This window comes from Protopterus annectens, chromosome 9.part0, assembly GCF_019279795.1.
Source record: "Protopterus annectens isolate FY-2018-M chromosome 9.part0, PAN1.0, whole genome shotgun sequence".
Classification (NCBI taxonomy): Eukaryota; Metazoa; Chordata; order Ceratodontiformes; family Protopteridae; genus Protopterus; species Protopterus annectens.
In genome coordinates, this window is record NC_056743.1 from 851475132 (window position 1) to 851496690 (window position 21559).

A 21559-nucleotide genomic window follows, 5' to 3' on the forward strand; every position below is an offset into this window, starting at 1 on the left:
TGTTTATCCTTAACACATTTTTGATGATCCCAAAATTCAAGATGCTAACTCTTCATCAGCTGCTTCCTATGCTAGGCAAAGATGCATGGTTGGCAACACTGGATTTAAAGGAAGCCTTACCTGCACATCCCAATAAAGGTAATCTTGCAGAAGATACCTATGCTTCAAAGTAGGCTACATGCACTGTCAGTTCTCTGCACTGCCCTTTGGCTTATCTACTGCGCCCAGGGTATTCACAAAGTGCCTAGTTCCAGTCATTGCATTTTGCAGGCAAAGAAATATTCAGATATTCCCATACCTGGATGATTGTCTAATTCAGGCAGAAAGCCAAGACATACTATTAAATCATCTGGCATTTGTAAAGAGATTGCTAACTTCTCTGGGGTACACCATACACAAAAAGAAATCACATATTGTACCCTGCCAACAAATTGTATTCCTGGGAGCATGCTTGAGTACAACTTCCCAGATGGCTTACCTCATGCCAGAGAAACCAAGTTCACTTGACAGCCTACTTCAAACTACTGGCCACAAAGACCCAGCTATCTGCAAGTAAAATACTGCATGCCCTGGGGTTCATGGCCTCCTGCATTCTCTTAATTCCATATGCAAGACTGCATATGAGGAAACTACAATGGTATCTAAAAAGCCTATGGTGTCAACATTCTCAGGATCTAGAATCAATGATTCCTATCATTCCTTGTCTACAGGTAGAGTTCCTTTGGTGGGCAATGGCCTGCCACCAAAACAAGGGACTGCCATTCACTCTACCCCCTGCTACCCAAACCCTAACAACAGACGCATCGGACTATGCATGGGGGGCTCACTTGGCAGGGAAGTGCATTCAGGGCAAATGGAACCCAAGTCAAATGCACCTGCATGTCCGTCAAAAAGAAATGTTAGCTGTATGGAATGCTCTGACAGCCTTCAAGGATCGCATTCTTCCAGGACAATTAATGGTAAAGATGGTCAACACCACTGTTGTGGTACATAAATAAGCAGGGGGGGAACCCATCATACCCTCTCTGCAGACTAGCCATGGCTCTGTGGAACACAGCCTTGAGCTAACCAAGTGCACCTACAGGCTCAATTTCTGCCAGGAAAGCTAAATACACTGGCAGATGAACTAAGCAGAAATCTCATGGACCCACACGAGTGGAAACTGGAACCAAAGATATTCAACATGTTGAGAAACAAATGGGGAGCCCAGAGATAGACCTGTTTGCCTCCCCCCAGAACTACCGATTGGATAAATTCTGCACAAGGACTCCCCACAAACAAGCTTGGAAAGTGGATGCCCTGTCCTTCGCCTGGAAAATACCCCCCCCCCACCGCCTCTCCTCTCCAAGGTACTACTAGAGATCAAACAGGACAACCCAAGGACAATTCTGATTGCACCAGACTGGCCACGCCAACACTGGTACCCCCTCTTGCGCAGTGCGTCACTGGCACCTGCCTCAGACCCCTGCCCTTCTGTCCCAGCAGGAGGGCCAGATTCTGCACCCACAGCTTCAAACCCTGAACCTGGCAGCCTGGCTAATTACCTGATCTCTCCGTTACCATCCCTCAGTAAGCAAGTGATGGATGTCATTCTGGAGGTAAGGAGGCCTAGTACTAGAAAATCCTATGCTGAAAAATGGAAAAGCTTCTGTTTTTGGAACCAAACTCTGGGTGGGCACAGCAGCGCCCAATTTACCTCATATTCTTCAATACTTAACTGAGATGCTTCATTAGGGGCCTTTCCTTTTCCTCCATCAAAATTCATGCCTCAGCCATTTCAGCTCATTACAGTACAGAACCACCCCTCTTCTGTCATCCACTGCTGAAGCAGTTCCTCAGAGGGGCCAAAAACTTAAGACCACCCAGGAGAGCCCCTGCTTCAGCCTGGGACCTTAACTTTGTATTGGAAAAGCTCACTCTACCTCCTTTTGAGCCAGCTGCAACTGCAGAGTTGAAATTCCTTTCTTGGAAAACAGCTTTCTTTTAGCCATCACTTCAGCAAGAAGGGTGTCTGAATTACAGGCCCTCATGGCAGTGGAGCCTTTCATCATCTTTCATGCGGACAGGGTGTCCCTCAGGACCAATCTCTCCTTCATGCCCAAGGTGGTATCCAGTGTGGTCCTGAATCAGTCCATTCATTTGCCAACCTTCTTTTCTAATGCACAGAACAAAGGGGAACGAATACTGCACTCCTTGGATGTGCACAGACAACTTGGATTTTTCTTGGACAGGACTAAACCTCTCAGGAAATCTGAACAGCTTCTGGTTGCATTTGCTGCAGGGGCAGAGGGGAAGGCCATTTCTAAGTGGATAGGCCATTACGTTCATTTCTGCTATAAGCACCATGGAAAACTTACCCCACAGGGGATAAGATCACATTCAGCCAGGGCTGCATCTACTTCTGCAGCCTTTCTCAGAGGGATTCCTACCAGAGACATTCTAGAAGCTGCTACCTGGAGCTCAGTTCATACATTCACCAAACATTACCATTTACCTCTCTTCTCTAAATCCAGAGCTGGCTTTGCCACTGCTGTCCTGCAGGGCCTTATAGCTGCTCCTAATGCTGTATAAACCCATCCTCCCAACCATAGCTTTGGGATTCCACCCAAATGTAATGACTGCAACAGTGAAACACGAAGAACATAGTACAGTTGTGTACACTTACCATAAATGTAGATGTTAGAGTGTATTCACTGTTGCAGTCATGGATGTTCATCGTGCATACAGCTGCAGTCATAACAGATGGGTTCTCCTGCCGTCAGGCGGGTCCTCGGTCGGCCGAATTCCAAAGTCTAGATCCGGCGTCGATTGTCGTCGCTTCTTCCCTGACATCAGTGCGACAGGGGTATAAAGGAACCAGCCGACGCCATTTTCTTCAGTCTTTCTTGCTGCGCGGTGCCCGAAGCAGAAGCAGTTCGCAAGTGCCTGTCGGCCAGCTCCTGAGATTACGAAAATTTAGAAACCGAAGTCTTCTTGAAAGCTAAGTACCCCGTTGGGGAAACTTTTCTTGCCTCAGACCGATGTCAGACAAAGTTAATAATTGTATTTCTTGTGGGAAGCAAATACCGCATAAGGATTGCCATTCCCTCTGTATACCTTGTTTAGGCCCAGACCACGACGTCTCGGTCTGTCGCTTTTGTGCTACATTCAACAAACGCACCATTAAGCGTCGGGCGGAGTTCGCCCAGCATTATTTTGGGAAAGCATTTAACTATATTATGTCGTCGGATACTCCGACTCCAGTTTTGTCTAAAAACGCAAAGATAAGGACCGACACACGCGGTCCGCGGCCTCTACCGACACCACGCCAAAGCCGACTACACGTGGTCCGGTTCTCAGCGAGGCGCCTTCGCAGCCCCTGACTACCGACGACACTTCTTTGATGGTGTCTCCTGTGCCCGAGGTCGCAGGATCCTCGGCCCATACCCCGACTACAGATACCGAAGCCACTCTTGGCGTTGAAACTCAGAATGTGGACAGGTCCACCTCCACTCAAGGTGTTTTCAGACCTTCCTCTTCTTTCTCCATCAAGGCTTTCACTAAGTCTAAAGCAGCCATGCACTCTAAGAGACCAGCTACACAGGGCCCATCTCCAGGCCCCATGCCTAAGAAACAGATGCTTAAAATGGCTGAGGATTTAATTACTCTTATCAGAGGTTCTCAGCCCCACGGACAAAGGCCCAGAGTGGAGGAAGATTCCCCCTCCTCTGATCAGGGCTCCATTATTTCAGAGCACTCTGATGATCAGGAACATTCTTACTCCCCTTTTGAAGACTCTGATGCGGAGGAGTCCATCCCTTCTGTATCCCCGCCTGAGGATTACTCATTTGGGAAAACCTTGCATACCTTAAGGGAACACTTCCACTGGGAAGGCCAAGATTATTCAGATTCCAAGAAAATGCTTAGGGAATTTCTCTTGCTACCTCAGCACAGGCCTCTGCCTATACCTCCTGTCTTGGACATCCTAGATGATGTTTACTCGGAGGCCTGCCTTAACCCGGACTCTCTACCTCCAGCTCCAGTTAAGCCTGACAGGTACTACAGGGTTCCTGACTCACACCAATTTCTATACAAAAGCCATGCTGCTGACCCAGAAACTATCTCACAGGGCCCCAAGGTAGTTAAGGCCTCCATTGCTAAAAATCCATTACCTTCCGAGAGAGATTCCAGATCCTTAGAAAGGTGGGGAAAAAAGGTATATACCTCGGCTACCTTAACCATGAGGGCCTTAAACTGTCAGTTCCATATGCTAAAATACCAACAGTTTTTGTTATCACAATTGAAAAGTAAAATGTCACAACCTGAACAACCAGACTTTAAGGAGTTGCAGGATTTGATGCATAGTGCAGAACAAGTGGGTAAGCATACCTTACAATGTGGTTTTGATGCTCTAGAGGCCTCATGTAGAGCTGCTGTTACAGGATCAGTCATACGTAGGCATGCCTGGCTCAAGGAACAAACCTTGCCTGATCATGTCAAAGCTAAATTACTAGACACCCCTCTCCAAAAGGATGTACTATTTGGTGCTAATGCTGAGGAGGTATTAAGGAAAATGGAGGAAAAGGCTAAATCAATGCAAACTGTGAAAGATTTTCTACAGGTACAACCCCCACGTTTTAGTAGGAATTGGCCTTCCAAAAACTGGTCCTTTCCTGCCATGGACAGACCCCAAAGAGACAGATACAGGCGCCCGAGGGGCAGAGGATAATCCCAAGGATTGTTTAGAGGCAGACAATGGCAAGCTCCTACACAAAGAGGTGGTGAGGATAACTCGCAATCTTTCAGAAAGCAAACCCAATGACTTTCCCCTTTGCATGCCAACCAAGTCTCAAATGGCAGCCCCCTTAGGAGGAAAGCTGGCATTATTTTCAAAAAATTGGCATATTGTCACAAAGGACAAATGGATCCTGGACATTATAAACAGAGGCTACAAATTCCATTTTCACACCCTTCCAAAAATGAGAGGCATGCCAAACCTGCCACACAATCAAAGGGCAGAGGCACAAAGGCAAACTACAGATCTCATAAACATGAAAGCAATTCAAGAGGTACCTACGCACGAATAAGGTCACGGTTTTTATTCCAGGCTATTTCTGGTACCAAGGAAGGGAAAAGATTGGAGACCTATGTTGGACCTATCCACCCTAAACACATTTCTACTCGTACCAAAATTCAAGATGCTCACTCTACAGCAACTTCTTCCCATGCTGGGCAAGGAGTCTTGGCTGGTAACATTGGACCTCAAGGAGGCATACCTGCATGTCCCAATCAGACAAAATTGCAGAAGGTACCTCAGATTTCTTGCAGGTTCAACCCATTATCAATTCTCTGCATTGCCCTTTGGCTTATCTACTGCGCCCAGAGTATTCACAAAATGCCTGGCATCAGTAATTGCCTACTGCAGACTTCAAGGGATACAAATATACCCCTATTTGGATGACTGCCTGATCCAAGCGGACAGCAAGCACATTCTTCTGAAACATCTGGCTTATTTAATAATGTTGTTGAACTCTCTGGGATACACAGTCAACAAAAAGAAATCAAGGCTAATACCCTCTCGGAAGATAATTTTCCTGGGTGCCAATTTGGACACAAACACCCAGATGGCCTACCTCACACCAGAGAAGCAGGGGCAACTAATTCAATATTTCAGAACACTAGCAAATTGCACCAGGCTGACGGCAAGGAAAAAATCCTGCAGGCTCTGGGATTCATGGCATCTTGCATCTTACTAATCCCATGTGCAAAGCTGCATATGAGGAAACTACAATGTTACCTGAAAAACATATGGTCTCAACACAGCCACAGTTTGGAAACAATAATACCACTAATTCCATGTCTGCATAAGGAATTTCTGTGGTGGGCTCAAGCATGTCAAACAAACACAGGTCTTCCATTCAGCAAGCCTCAAGCAAATCAAGTCATCACAACAGACGCCTCGGACTACGCCTGGGGGGCGCATATGACAGATCGGTGCATTCAGGGCAAATGGTTCCAAAAAGAAAAACACCTTCACATCAATCAAAAGGAAATGCTAGCAGTAATAAATGCTATTATAGTTTTCAAGGACCTTCTACAACCAGGTCAACTATTGATAAGAACGGACAACACCACAGTTATGTGGTACATAAACAAACAGGGAGGAACACATTCTTACCCCCTATGCAGACTGGCCATGTCACTTTGGAACATGGCCATGGACTTACAAATGGAACTAAAAGCACAGTACTTGCCAGGCAAGGAAAACACGCTGGCAGACAACCTAAGCAGGAATATGACAGATCCACACGAATGGAAATTGCATCCAAAAGTTTTTACAAAAATAATCCAAGAATGGGGAAGGCCAGACATAGATCTCTTTGCCTCCCACAAAAATCATCAATTGACAAAATTCTGCTCAAGGATTTTCCATCCAAAGGCCTGGAGAGTGGACGCTCTCTCTTTCAGTTGGACTTCAATGACAGTTTATGCCTTCCCACCTCTTCCACTGCTGCCCAAAGTTCTATTGAAAACCAGAGCAGACAGACCAAAGATGATTCTCATTGCTCCGGACTGGCCAAGGCAACACTGGTACCCACTCCTGAGGAGCCTGACGCATTCCCCACCATGGACCCTGCCTCTAATGCCTCTTCTGACTCAGCACAGCTTCAAAACTCTTCACAGCCAGCTAAAAACTCTCAATCTAGCTGCATGGAAGATTCCTTAGCATCACAACAGGCCCTACTCTCCAAGGAAGTGCAGGATATCATTTTGGAGGCCAGAAGGCCATCAACTAGAAAAGCTTACTCCACAAAATGGAAACAGTTTTGTGTCTGGAATGAGAAAAAGGGCCATGATCCCGGAAAACTGAATTTACCTCAAATACTACAATATTTGGCTGAGCTGCTAAGCAGTGGACTTTCATTCTCCTCCATCAAAATCCATGCCTCAGCCAATTCTGCAGAATATAACACTGATCCACCTTTATTCTCTCACCCTCTCTTAAGACAGTTCCTCAGAGGGGCAAAGAATTTAAGACCTCCAAGGAAACAACCAATACCTGCTTGGGATCTTAATTTCATTCTGGAAAAACTGACCTTGCCACCCTTTGAGCCAGCTGCCTCATCAGATTTGCAATATTTGTCCTGGAAAACAGCTTTCCTTCTGGCTATCACCTCGGCTCGTAGAGTTTCAGAACTACAGGCTCTCATGGCTGTCCAGCCTTTTATCATCTTCCATCAGGACAGAGTTTCCTTGCGAACCAACCCGTCCTTTATGCCTAAAGTGGTATCCAGGGTAGCTTTAAATCAGGCCATGCATTTACCTACTTTTTATCCTAATCCTCAAAACAAAGGGGAGAGATTACTACATTCCTTGGACATCCACAGACAACTGCGTTATTATTTGGACAGAACAAAGCCTTTCAGAAAATCAGAACAGCTCTTTGTGTCCTATGCTGTAGGAGCTCAAGGAAAGCCAATTTCCAAACAGACAATCTCAAAATGGATAGCCCACTGCATACGCTTTTGCTATTCCTTTCATGGCAAAACTGTACCTACAGGCATTAGAACTCATTCCACCAGGGCCACAGCCACCTCTGCAGCCTTCCTCAGAGGAGTTCCTACCAAGGATATTTTGGAAGCAGTCACTTGGAGTTCTGTGCATACCTTCTCCAAGCACTACAACCTACCATTATACTCAAAATCTAGAGCAGGCTTTGCCACTGCAGTCTTGCAGGGCATTTTGGCTCCTCCTAGTTCCACCTAGTGCCTACCACCCCTTTCTTAGCTTTGGGATTCTACCCATCTGTTATGACTGCAGCTGTATGCACGATGAACATAGTACAGTTTTGTACCTACCATAAATGTAGATGTTCGAGTGCTAATACAGCTGCAGTCCAGGTTTCCCTCCCTCCTTCCCCTCTTGGGACAGGCCTATAGGCTAACACATCCTCATACAACCTGATTGGGGTATTCATTTATGATGTATTTGCTTGCAACTACTGTATTTTGATTATATTGCACTGCATTATTACACAAATTTATGTATTGCCTTCCTTCTGGGGGGGCACCTGACATCTGGGGCAAGAAAAACAGAAGAAAATGGCGTTGACTGGTTCCTTTATACCCCTGTCGCACTGACGTCAGGGAAGAAGTGACGACAACCGACGCCGGACCTAGACTTGGTAATTCGGCCGACCGAGGACCTGCCTGACGGCAGGAGAACCCATCTGTTATGACTGCCGCTGTATTAGTACTCGAGCATCTACATTTATGGTAGGTACAAAACTGTACTTTACCCACCCTCCAGCCCCCAGTTTTTCTCTTACTGTACCTCTCCTTTCTTTTACTATGCTTAAAAGCCTTTTGGGTGTATTTTCTTTTGTTTGGAGGTATATTTTTTGAGTTTTAAATTGTGTGTGTCTATATATATATATATATATATATATATATATATATATATATATATATATATATATATATTTTTTTTTTATTTTGCTCCCCATTTGGGGGGGCACCTGACATCTGGGAAAAGAAAAACTGATGTAATGGCGTCGGCTGCATGTTTTATACCCCTGACAACCTGATGTCATGGAAGAAGGGACAGCAACCGACGCAGGACCCAAGACTTTGTTAATCAGGCCGACTGAGGGCAGTGAATGCACATTCTTTGGACGTGCACAGGCAGCTTTGTTTTTACCTGGACAGAACCAAGGATACAACCAATTATTTCCAGACTCCTCCATACTAAACCCCCTCCCCTACTTCCCTTTTTTCTTTCCAATTTATCAACATCATTAACCCCCTCCATTACTCTCTCCACCAAATATGACTTAGAACGCATTTAACTGTGCTCTAGCCATTATAATATATTTATTTACTGCCATTTGTTTACTAGGTAAAAGAGCTGGTCTACTGAACCTTTTCAGCCATGATCCGAGATCAATACAACCATTTTCACAAGTAAAAGTAAGGCACTGTTTTCATCTACACACTTCGAACATGCAATAATTTGAGAACATTTACAGCAATGGCAAAATAGAAACAAATCTGTATATACAATCAGTATCAGTATGACACAAAGAAATTATATATATATATATATATATATATATATATATATATAAAACTAAGTACAATGTGACATCAAATTATGTATATTATATACATATATATATATATACAAAAAATATACATACACGTTTTTTTTTTATATATATATATATATATATATATATATATATATATATATATATATATACACACACACACACACACACACACACACACACACACACAAATGAATTGGCTATCCATCACTAATACTTCTACTGATTAGAAGGTCATGAAAATAAGCTATCCCCCCCCCCCCTGAAAGTCACACTGCCACTTCACAGTAACTCATATAACCTCTGTAGCTCAAAAGGCAATTATTTCTGCCTCTCAAACCCAACATTCAGAGTATCAATAGGAGAAAGAACTTTTGCAATTCTGGAACTACATACATACCAAAATTAAAAACCAAGATGCTGTTAATAAGTTTAGATATGCTTAGCAATCACCTCATGTCAGACTTTACTTGCAGCTGCTACCGTGGCAGTTGATAATGCCTGCTGTTTTCACTTGTGTGCTAACCCTTGGTCAAATTTAATATTGCTTTTATCACTAGTGGAGAAATGGTCTGTTTGGAAGAACCCTACAGTGATCACTGCAACAGTGAAGACACTCGAACATCTACATTTATGGTAAGTGTACACAACTGTACTGTATCCAGTTTCGCTGGGGCTGGACCTCAGCCTAGATAAATGAATGGCTGGTTAATCAGAAAATGCATACAAAATAACATTTATAGGTTATAAAACAGCTAGAGTAACAAGATTTGTGTTAGTATGCATTTTTCTAATTAATAGAAGTCTAAAACTCAAATGTCTGTCATCATTTAGCCAGAGAAGGCAAAAGTGTTCTTGCTCTTTGGATTGATAAGTGGGAGTCTGCTGTACATGGAGAGGATTCTAGGGCCTTGAAATGTATTGCTTGATAAAAAGTTTATCAGAGAGGTTCAGAGCTGTTTGGGACAGTGCAGTGAAACGATGTTCCAGGGATAGAAAAGTTAACATTTATGTTGATTGGATCTTTTTGTTAAGTGCTTCATGGCATTTATTAAAGAATTGTTCTTTACATCATTAGGTCTGATGGAGTATCCCCAAGCACAGGCAGTGATGCAGACCCAGAAGACATCTCACTGCATCTGGAGGTGACTTGTCTTGGTCCAGACAAAACTCTTGTTGATGTGGCTTCATCTCAAGATGACTCGCCTTTTAAGAACAATGTCGGCAGTAGCTCAATAACAGCATCTCATCGTCGCCACAAAGTTCTTAAGGTAAAGTGTTTGTTCACTTAAATCTTTTTGCCCTTATGGCATTGTTTTGCAATGCAGCAAGTATGTTACGCACATGGCTCCTTAGCTTTCCTAGGTATTTAGCTTATTTCTTTGTATTTAATTATTGCTTTATTTCAGTCTATTACTATTTCTCTCCTTTACAAGAAATAACCTGCGCATTTCACTGTAACATCCCTTTATCCCTTTGTTTCTCGGTAAGCATCTGTTTTCCGTGAAACAATGTCCTTCTTCATCTGTTCATTTTGTTTTCTTGGATTCTGATGATTTTGCTTTCCAGTTTATCTTAACTCTCCCTCCTCTTTTCTTGACAGATTATTTAGAATCTTTGCTTCCTACATCCTTGTAACTAACGTATAACACTTCTGTTCTCTTAAGGACAGTTTTAAGTGTCTTCTATTCTTGTTTTATTTGCTGCTTGTCTGTTTTGTACTTTATAATGTTCAACAAACACATTGTCTTACTTGCAAATAGGTAGTAGTGTCCTTTTACTCTATCTCTGGCAGTGTATCAAAGCTCAGAACCTTTCCCCCTGCCTGTCTATCTGTGGGTGTGATGGACCAATAACCTGCAAGGACAGGAGCTACCTTTAAGATGAACAGACAGGACCCATTCAGTTTTCTAGTGTTGTAGTAGGAGAAGGATCTCTAAGAAGACTGCTGCTTACTCTGGACTGTATAGCTGCCGAGTTCCGATAAGAAACCCTTTTGGGTTTTTATTTCCTCCCTGTCTTTTCTCAGTGCTTTAGTGTATTCTTTCTGCTATTTTGACTGTTTAGAAGTTTTGTATATGATTCTGTTTTTACTTTGACAGTAAGGCCTGTTGATTTGAAGTTTCATTTGGAAGTTTTGACAGGAAAACTTGCTGATGTTGCAGTTTTTTTCTCGGGGGGGGGCTTATAATGATTTTAGGTAATTAAGAAGGATTACAACATTTTGTATTTTAAACATTTTTTACAGGTGTTCATCAGTTAATTTTGACAGAAACTACCCTTTTTGTATGAAATTGGGGACTTTTGTGCATGCATTATGTGCTTAGAATTCTGTTGGTGAAACCACCATTTTATTCATTGCAGTCTTTAGAGTAGTAACCCAAAACCACAAAAGTAGAACGAAAATTATCCAGACGACAAAAGCCAGTAATATATCCTTTATTAAAAACACAAAAACCTCTCTAGCGCCTCGGCAAAAAAGTCTTCCAGGAGATAACAATAGTAGAAAAAAAACACCTCTTATAAAGGTGCATCAATTACAATAAACAAATAAAACAATTAAACAGTCTAATGCTATTAACTCTTTACAATAAATATTTCCAATTACATTCATGATTTAATCCACCAGGTGTCAGTGTTATACTTCAAAATAAAAACTGCCTCTTTAAACAGTAACTTGTTTTTTAAACAAGTTATATTTGTTGCCTTAACTTGTTCAAGAATACAACCTCTCAGTTCTGAATAAACTCCCCCATGTACAAAATTAAAGTGGGAGGCAATAGGACTTTCCATTTTATTATTTTTAATATCTCAAATGTGTTCCTGCAATCTAACCTTAAAGATTAGTACCTTTAGAGTAGTAAACCCTGCAGAAGTAAACTTTAAATTGCTTTTGGTGCCATTTTGTATGTTAAACATTTCTGACAAGGAATTATTCATCAGTTTGTGATTTATTTCTTACTAAATACTGTTTTAGGTTGTATCCATTCATTTGGACTGAAATTAGTCCTTTTTTTTCTTTTACACCATCAGGGGACATTTGCACATGTATTTTGCGCTTTAAACTGTGTTACTGAAAATACTGTCATTTTTTCAGTGCAGTGAATAGAATATAGAAGTAGTCTTTAGATTGATGTTTAGAGGGAGAGTAGTGGGATTTGGCCATCTTTTTAGTGAGCTGACCGTGCAGCCAGTTTTTGATATTGAGCTAGCTAGTTTCTTGTCCCTTCTGACTTGATGGCTTCTAGTAAGGTGCCCCATCCCCACTTCACTGTCTACCCCTTGTGCACCTAAAAACAGAATTAGATCAAGAAATATGCCTGAGCCTACAACTTGCGACTCCAAGTAGTCTAGCTCATGGAAGGCTTATTGAACCATTCGCCTACTTTTACGTGTAGGTGCCCTGGTGTGGAGCTTCAGCTCTGCATGACATGAGGGTGAGACACATCATCTGGGCTGTACCATTCAGGTATGGGAGAACCAAACTGTTTGGAGGTAAGGGAAATCAGGGGTATAAAATGCATTGCCAGTGTTGATGAGTTCCCCTCCACCGGGGGATTCTCCCACTAGTGTAGTACATGCACAAAAGAGACAGATGACCTACCACATGTCAGGGCAACAGTCTTAGACTGTTTTATCAGAGCTGTTGGCTATGGTTAGAGCCATTATTCAGGCCACTGATTACAAGGTGCAAAACCAGGATTTAACCAACAATGGCACTCACTCCCATTCAGTCACCCTAGGGTCCTGATTTTGTAGGTGATCTGGAATCTGAGGATGTTCTTCGTCTTCCATTGCTGCAGTCCTTACTATTGGGTATAGTCCGCATCCAGTCGGCCCGAATACCAGAGTATAAGGCTGACGTCGGTCAGGGCGCATTAGACTGACGTCAGTACGTCAGGGTACTAATGCGCATGACCGGCGCCATATCCTCAGTCTTTTGATCCGATGCAGAAGCAGTTTTGCGAGTGCAGGTTGGCGTTCTGAAATATTTCAAACCGGAGTTTCAGACCGAATCAGAGTTGGGGGAACATTTTGGTTTTTCTTGCCTCAGTATTTAACCGGATGTCAGAAAAAGTGAATAACTGTATTTCTTGTGGGAAACAAATACCTCATAGGGATTACCATACATTATGTATACCTTGTTTAGGGCCTGAGCACGACGTTGTTGGTTGCCGCTCTTGTGCTAAGTTTAACAAACGCACTATTAAGAGAAGGTTAGACTGTGCCAGATTAGTGTTTGGGAAGCGTTGCAATTATAAAATGCCGTCGGATGCTCCGACGCCCGCTTCATCCAAGAAGCGTAAGGACAAAACAGCGAAGCCTAGGGTTGATGAACCGGCAGTCCCGGACGTCTGTTCTTTAGATGGCTCAGTGGAGCCAGAGGTTTTGCCAGGAGTTTCTATAGAGTCTCAGGCAGAAACTTTACTGTTACAGGATGTACCCTCTCAGGAGGCAGGCCAGGCTGAGGGGGCTTCTCAAGTAACTATTCTTCCCTCTCTTCCCAAAGTAGTTAGAGCCTCTCCTTCTGTTGCCAAAACTTCTTTTAGAGGTAGGCCAACTTCAGCTTCAGTAGGGGCTTCTCCTAGCCTTTCGGTTCTGTACCTAAGAAACATATGCTTAAAATGGCAGAAGATTTGATTACTATGATTAGAGGTTCTATGGGCCCTCCTGATAAGAGGCCTAGAGTGGAACCAGAGTTTGACAGTTTTGAACAGGGTTCAGGGGCTTCTGAATCTTCTGTGGAAGATTTGCAGGAGTATCCTCATTATTCTGATTCTGATGTGGATGATGCCACTCCTTCGGCTTCTCCTCCTGAGGATTTTTCATTTTCAGAGACTCTGCATTCCATGAGGGAGCACTTTAAATGGGAAGGCCAGGATTACTCTGATTCCAGGAAGAGGCTTAGGGAATTCTTGTTTTACCCCAGCATAGGCCCTTAGCTATACCTCCTGTGTTGAATGTGGTGGAAGATGTTTTGCAGAGGCTTCCCTGAACCCTGATTCTTTGCCTCCTGCTCCTGTTAAACCTGATAGGTACTATAGGAAGCTCATAAGTATTTGTTTAAGAGTCCTAGGGCGACCCAGAAACTGTTTCTCAGGGGCCTAAAGGTGTTAAGGCCTCTGTGGTTAAAAATCCTGTTCCCACTGACAAAGAGGCAAGGCGTTAGATAGGTGGGGTAAGAAAGTGTAAACTTCTCCCACTCTGGCCATGAGAGCTTGAATTGTCAGTTTCACATGCTGAAATATCAAAATTATCTCCTTTCACAATTGAAATCTAAGGTGGATGCTTTGGCGGAAGGTATTGATTGTAAAGACTTGCTGGATTTAGTTTGTGTCTGAACAAGTGGGCAAGCATTCTTTGCAATGTGGTTTTGATGCTGTGCAGGCCTCCTCGAGGGTGGCTGCCACTAGTTCTGTTCTTCGCAGGCATGCCTGGTTGAGGGATCAAAATTTGGCTGAGCATGTTAAGACAAGGATTTTGGATGCTCCTTTACAGTCTGATGTGTTGTTTGGTTCACCTGTGGAAGCAGTTTTAAAGAAAATGGAGGACAAAGCTAAGTCTATGCAAACTGTTAAAGATTTTTGCAGGTACAGCCACCAAGTTTAGTAGAAATTGGCCTGCTAAGGGGTGGACATATCCTGCTTATGCTTCCCAGTCTAGGGGTAGGTCTAGACGTGGTAGGGGCAGGGCTCAAGGTTCTTTTAGGCCTAGAACAGGGAGTTCACCTGCTCAGACTTCTGGTGAGGGCAGGGGTCAGTCCTTTCGTAAACAGACCCAATGACCTGCCTTTTCAACTGCCAGTAGATTCTCGTCTGGCAGCTCCTTTGGAAGGACAACTGTCTCTTTTCAAAGGAAATTGGGATTTAATTACTCAAGACAGATGGGTGTTGGACATCATTCTACCTGTCCCTGTGTCAGAAAGGGGCCTAGGATTTTATTCTCGCATGTTCCTAGTACCAGAGAAAGGGAACACGTGGAGACTGCTTTTGGATTTATCTCTCCTCAACACTTATCTGAACATTCCCAAGTTCAAGATGTTGATGTTACAACAGCTTTTACCCCTGCTGGGCAAAGATCACTGGATGGTAACTTTAGATCTCAAGGAAGCTTACCTTCATGTGCATATCAGGCTAAGTTACAAGAAGTATCTGCGGTTTCAAGCTGGAGATTCTCATTATCAGTTCTCTGCATTGCCCTTTGGCTTATCTACTGCCAGAGTATTCACAAAGGTTCTGGCTCCAGTGATAGCTTACTTCAGGCTACAAGGACTTCAAATCTATCCTTATTTAGACGACTGCCTGATTCTGGCTCAAGAAAAGGAAGACCTTCTACAGCATCTGGAATATCTTATAGCAGTGCTAAGATGCCTAGGGTATTCTGTGAACGAAATAAAGTCCAGTCTAGTACCCTCTCAAGACATGTGCTTTCTGGGTGTGAGACTGAATACAGCAGCCCAGATGGCCTTTTTAACCCCGGACAAACAAAAGAGTCTGTCACTTTACTTCCATCAACTATCTCATCAGTCCGTGCTGACTGCAGAGACAGTCCTTCAAGCATTAGGGTTCATGGCATCTTGTATTCGGGTGCTTCCCAATGCCAAACTGCATATGAGGAAGTTACAATGGTATCTCAGAAATGTATGGACACAGCACTGCCAGGATTTAGACACTGTCATTCAGATAATACCTTGCCTTCAAAGAGTATTTTTGTGGTGGGCTCAGGAATGTCACCTAATCAAGGGACTCTCTGTGACCCGGCCAGAGGCGAGTCAGATTTTACCGACAGATGCCTCAGACATTGCTTGGGGAGCTCATCTAAATGTAAAGTGGATACAAGACAAGTGGCCTGCCAGACTACAGCATCTACATATCAACATAAAGGAGATGTTAGCAGTCCAGTTCGCGTTGCTGGCTTTCAAGGAGTTACTTCTTCCAGGGCAGGTGTTGATTCTAACAGACAACACAACTGTCAGGTGGTACTTCAACAAACAAGGGGGAACACATTCTTATCCTCTATGCAGGCATGCAATGATTTTATGGGAGACTGCCACGCTTGCACCTAACTCTTCAGGCAAGGTTTCTGCCAGGAGCACAGAACTCCTTAGCAGATGTGTTAAGCAGACAAATCATGGATCCCCACAAGTGGAAACTGGATCTTCATGTATTTCAGAAATTGACAGTGTCATGGGGAACTCCAGACATAGATCTGTTCGCTTCTCCACTAAACCACCAGCTGCCACAGTTTTGCACAAAGGGGTTTCATCACACAGCTTGGAAAGTGGATGCTCTGTCTTTCAGTTGGACAAACCTTCATCTGTATGCCTTTCCACCTCTGCCTCTTCTTCCAAAGGTACTGTTAAAGGTCAGACAGGACAGGCCAAGGATGATTTTGATAGCTCCAGATTGGCCTCAGCAACACTGGTACCCTCTACTACGGAGTCTGGTAAAGAAGCCTCCATGGCCTTAACCTTTGATTCCACATCTGTTATCCCAGCAGGACGGTCATCTGCTCAATGTCAAGCTTCACTCTCTTCATCTGACAGCCTGGCTTATTCTGTGTTGAAACACAGCAGGTCTCAACTTCCTCAACAAGTTTTAAATGTGATTATGGAAGCTAGAAGACCTAGTACAAGGAAAGTGTACGCAGCAAAATGGAAGAGATTTTTATTTTGGAGTAAAGCAAAGAATTTGGAGATTTCTGAGCCTAATTTGAGTATGGCTCTTCAATATCTTACTGAGTTACTGGACAAGGGTCTGTCCTTCTCTTCCATCAAGATTCATGCTGCAGCAATCTCAGCTCACTATGATTGTGACCCACCATTGTTTTCGCATCCTTTGTTCAAGCAGTTTCTTAGAGGGGCTAAGAATATAAGACCCCGAGCTCCTACTCCTGCTTGGGATCTCAATTTTGTGTTGGAAAAACTTACTCTACAACCTTTTGAGCCTGCGGCTACTGCTGAATTGAAATATTTGTCATGGAAGACTGCTTTTTTATTGGCTATTACTTCTGCAAGAAGGGTGTCTGAGTTGCAGGCCCTTATGGCAGTCGAGCCCTTTTTGATTTTCCATAAGGATAGGGTATCATTACGTACTAATCCTTCCTTTATGCCTAAGGTGGTTTCTAGTGTGGCTTTAAACCAAACTATTCATTTGCCTACCTTTTATGCAGACCCCCAAAATAAAGGGGAAAAGATTTTGCATACTTTAGATGTTCACAGGCAATTGCGTTATTACTTAAGCAGGACTAAGGATTTTAGGCAGTCTCAGCAGTTGTTTGTTTCTTTTGCTTTGAGTTCAGGGCAAGCCTGTGTCAAAACAAACTATTTCTAGGTGGATTGGCTTTTGCATTGCATTTTGTTATTCCCATCATGGCAAGGAGGTTCCAGCTGGGATTAGGCCTCATTCCACTAGGGCTACTGCCACTTCAACAGCATTTCTACGGGGTGGCAACTAAGGATATTTTGGAAGCAGCTACTTGGAGTTCAGTGCATACTTTCTCTAAGCATTATCACCTTCCTATCTACTCTAAGTCTAGGGCTGGTTTTGCCACAGCTGTTTTGCAAGGCATGTTGTCAGCTCCTGCTTCTTTCTGATTTGCCAGCCTCCCTTTCCTCTGCTTTGGGATTCTACCCAATAGTAAGGACTGCAGCAATGGAAGACGAAGAACATAGTACAGTTTTGTACCTACCATAAATGTAGATGTTCGAGGATCCCATTGCTGCAGACCAATTTACCTCCCTCCTTCCCTCTGTGTTTAGGGGTGGTTGTGTAGGTGATTTACCTGCTTATATTTTTGTATATATTGTTCATGTTTTGGTGCAGGTATTTTGGGCCTTGTCTTTTTAGGGTCTTCTGACATCTGGGGCAAGAAAAGACTGAGGATATGACGCCGGTCATGCGCATTAGTACCCTGACGTACTGACGTCAGTCTAATGCGCCCTGACCGACGTCAGCCTTATACTCTGGTATTCGGGCCGACTGGATGCGGACTATACCCAATAGTAAGGACTGCAGCAATGGAATCCTCGAACATCTACATTTATGGTAGGTACAAAACTGTACTTTTCGAGGGGTCACAGTCTGATCATTGTTTCCTCTGAAGACGAACAGCTTCAGTAACCCAAACAGATGTTTTCTTTTTCCCATATGCTGACTAGCTTTAGGAGGTATTATTTTGGGACCAATCATCGACTGCCCCCAACATCAGCAAGGGTATATGATCTTTTTGAGGATGAGGGCTCAGACATGGACCACCTTTCCTCCTTTGATCACTGTGATGGAGGATATTTTTAAGTAAGTTTGCCAATTCTATCCTGCTTACTGATTCTCTGCCAAATAAAAACTAGTTCTTCTCCATACCCGGTCCCTTCAGAAATTCTAAGCAACTGGCTAGAATCCCTGGGAAAGAAGCTGGTGTAGGCCAGTTGGGAAGTTTCTAAGGTGTTAACTACCAGTGTATTTGTGAAAGTTTATGTTGAGGTATATGTGCAGTTTAGAGGAGTTTGCTGAATAATTACCTGTTGAGCAAAAGTTCTATGGGAAATATATTGTTTCCAGTATTTAAGTGTCTATGCATGGTTTAAGTGCCTTGGAGGGGGCCAACACTGTTTCTAGAAATGCAGTGACATTAGTTACGGTAGGGATGTACACTTGGTTACTCTGCCAGAGCCTTTCTGATGAATTTAAAAAATGAGATTTGGAATACTTCACTTGATTCTGATTATGTGTTTGGTTCAGCAGTTAATCAGCTCCCTAAAGACAGGGATGACAGAGATAAACTGATGCAAGGGGTGTCAGTCTCTTACCAAATTTGCCTGCAGTTCGTGAGATAATTTTCTGCAGTCTTATCTATCAGAAATTTTAGCTGTACAACAACCAAGACACCTGGAGTAAATGGCAGGACATGATTTCTGCCAAACCCAACGAGAGGGGTCACTTTCCCTCAAAGGATACCCCCCCCCCTTCCAGTTAACACCTTTGCCAAGGCACGGCACCTGTCATTCTTAAATTCCCCTTTGGGTAGCCCAGTTTAATAGTTAGCTTTCAACAAGATGGCCTTTCTGTAAGTGGTTTACAATAAATGTTTGCTCTACTTCTCTGGCAGAGGTTAGAAGAGGAAGGAACATCCGCCTCCATCCTAGGGAGTTTCTCCCCTTATTTATTGGACCTGACTGCAAATGCTGGACTTATGGGTCATAGAACAAGTCTGTCCTGCAGAGAGAATGAATGTTTTTTACTCCAGAATCTTACTGGTGCCAAATGAGAGGTGCTGTTGACCTATCCTTCCTCAATACTTTGTCAAGGTCCCCAAGTTCAAGGTGATTACCATGCAGATAATGCTTCCTCTGCTGTTGGACTGCTGCTTCATGACAACTTTGGACCTGAAGGATGTGTATCATTTTATACCCTTTGCTCATTGCTTCAGAAGATGTTTGAGATTTGTTGTGTTTGGTTTGCAGTTCTCTGGCTTGCCCTTGGGCTGTTCACTGGTTCAAGTGTTTAGCAAATGTTTGCTCCCATAGTAGCTCACTGTTGGACTCCTGGCATTCACCTTTTTCCTTACTTGGACAACTTCCTGATCTGAGCAGAGTATGTACCCAGGTATCTCGAATCACTAGAGAAGGTCTCCCATCTTACAGTTCTGGCTATGGTTTAAGTTGAACCTTCAGATGTCATGCCTGACACATTTGCAAAGACTTTTCTTCCTAGTGTGCTTCATCAGCTTCAACAAAAGAATGGCTTTTCTTCCCAAAGACAGGGTCCTAACTTTACCAGGTGGCATTTCAGGAATTATTCAAGAGGAACTTCGTCTCTGCAAGAGAATTCCTAAAAATTCTAGGACTTATGGTTTCCCATGATTCTCATGTTGCCACTAACACTTCTCCACGTGTGGAATTTTCAGTGGCTTGTCTAGAACTGTTGGACCCCAGCACCCACATTTTCTAGAATCTGTTACCAATGCTGTCCTTTATCAGGTGAGAGTTAGTGATAGAGAGCACACAGCTGAGAATCAGTCCAGAGCTTCCCTTCTTCCACCCCTGTTCTGTATCTGTCCTGACAGACTCATCTGATTTCACTTGGGGAGCTGTGTCAGTGGACATGAAAGTCCAGGCTACTTGGGGTTCCTAAAGACACATGGAAGCACATCAATATCAAGGAAATAATGGCAGTGTTCCATGCCTTGAAAGTCTTTCACCACCTATGGACTCAGGGTCTTCATCTGGTGGTTAAGGACAGCATCACAGTAATGTGGTACCTCATCAAACTCGGGGGGGGGGGGGATCCAAGGTCATACTCTCAGTGCCAGTTGGCAGTGATGTCCTGGGAGCTGGCTTTACAGCATTCTCTGATCCTTCAGGCATCATAGATCCCATCACAGCAGAATGTTGTGACAGATGTAGCAAATTCTGGGCAGACCTGCATGAGTAGAAGCTCAAGGCTATAGTTTTCAAGGATCTAGTTCAGATGTGGGGTAATGCCTTAAATGGATCCTTTTGCCTCCTTTCAAAACAGATGGAAATTCTGTTCCAGACATTCTTGCAGTCATGCTTGGAGGACAGGCGCATTCTCTTTCCTTTGGACAGGAGTGTTACTGTATGCATGCCACCCTATCCACTGATTTGCAGGGTACTTCTGAAGAGTAAGAAAGAAATGCCAAAGTTCATTGTGGTTGACCTCCTATTGGTCCAAGCAATCTTAGTTCACCCTTTGTAGTAATTGCCCCTGGCCAATACCATTAAGACTTCCTCAAACTCTGGATTTGTTCAGACAGTCTCAGGGGCAACTGGTGCACCCTAGTTTGGAGCAACTACAGCCGACAGTCTGAATAGTTCAGTCTTGATATCGTTTAGCACCTTTGTTATGAGGATGTGCAGTAGGTGTTAAAGGAGACCGGAAAACCTGCTAATAGAAAATTGGTACTTGCGTATTAACGCAACCAGGTTTCAAATGTGTCATAATTCGTTATGTAATGTAGAAAGGACTCATTTGGTTTGTGCAGGGGGTTAAGTAGGTTTAGTAAGTAACAGTTTGTCAGACTGGGGCCCGACTGTTTTGTGATTTTAAAGAAAAGGAAACAATTCACTTTTGCAAACAGTGGCATTTTGTTTATGGCCGGGCATTCATAAATGCTTCCTTTGTGTCACTTGCAATGAAGTTGTAAGGTATACGAGATAGACTTGCATATTATCTAGTATTTTTAGGTAAGTAATGTACTACTTCACTATAAAAGCATGTCTTGGGTTCAAAAACTCAGGGAACAACATCCCTGTGTAAGTTACAGGGCTACAGCCAGTTTGATCAGGTGGAAGCCTTTTTACAGTCGTCATTCTCCCGCTTAGCTTGGCATTCTAACCCGTACGTATTTTGAGGTGTTGTGCACAGGACTCTTGATGTGTGACTCCTTCCAACAGGGAGATAAATAATGGCCTCAGACCCATGTCACACTTCTAATAGTTAAAGATCACCT

The 21559-nt window shown here is 43.4% G+C and overlaps 1 protein-coding gene across 1 annotated transcript in view; it reads left to right on the top strand.

The window, feature by feature from the left end:
- The window catches only part of DAXX (death domain associated protein), an 894338-nt gene that overhangs the window by 645996 nt on the left and 226783 nt on the right, over window positions 1–21559 (top strand). The window contains exon 7 of the mRNA XM_044083553.1: window positions 10167–10359. Within this exon, the coding sequence (XP_043939488.1) occupies window positions 10167–10359 (193 nt within the window). The remainder of the gene's footprint in view (window positions 1–10166; window positions 10360–21559) is intronic.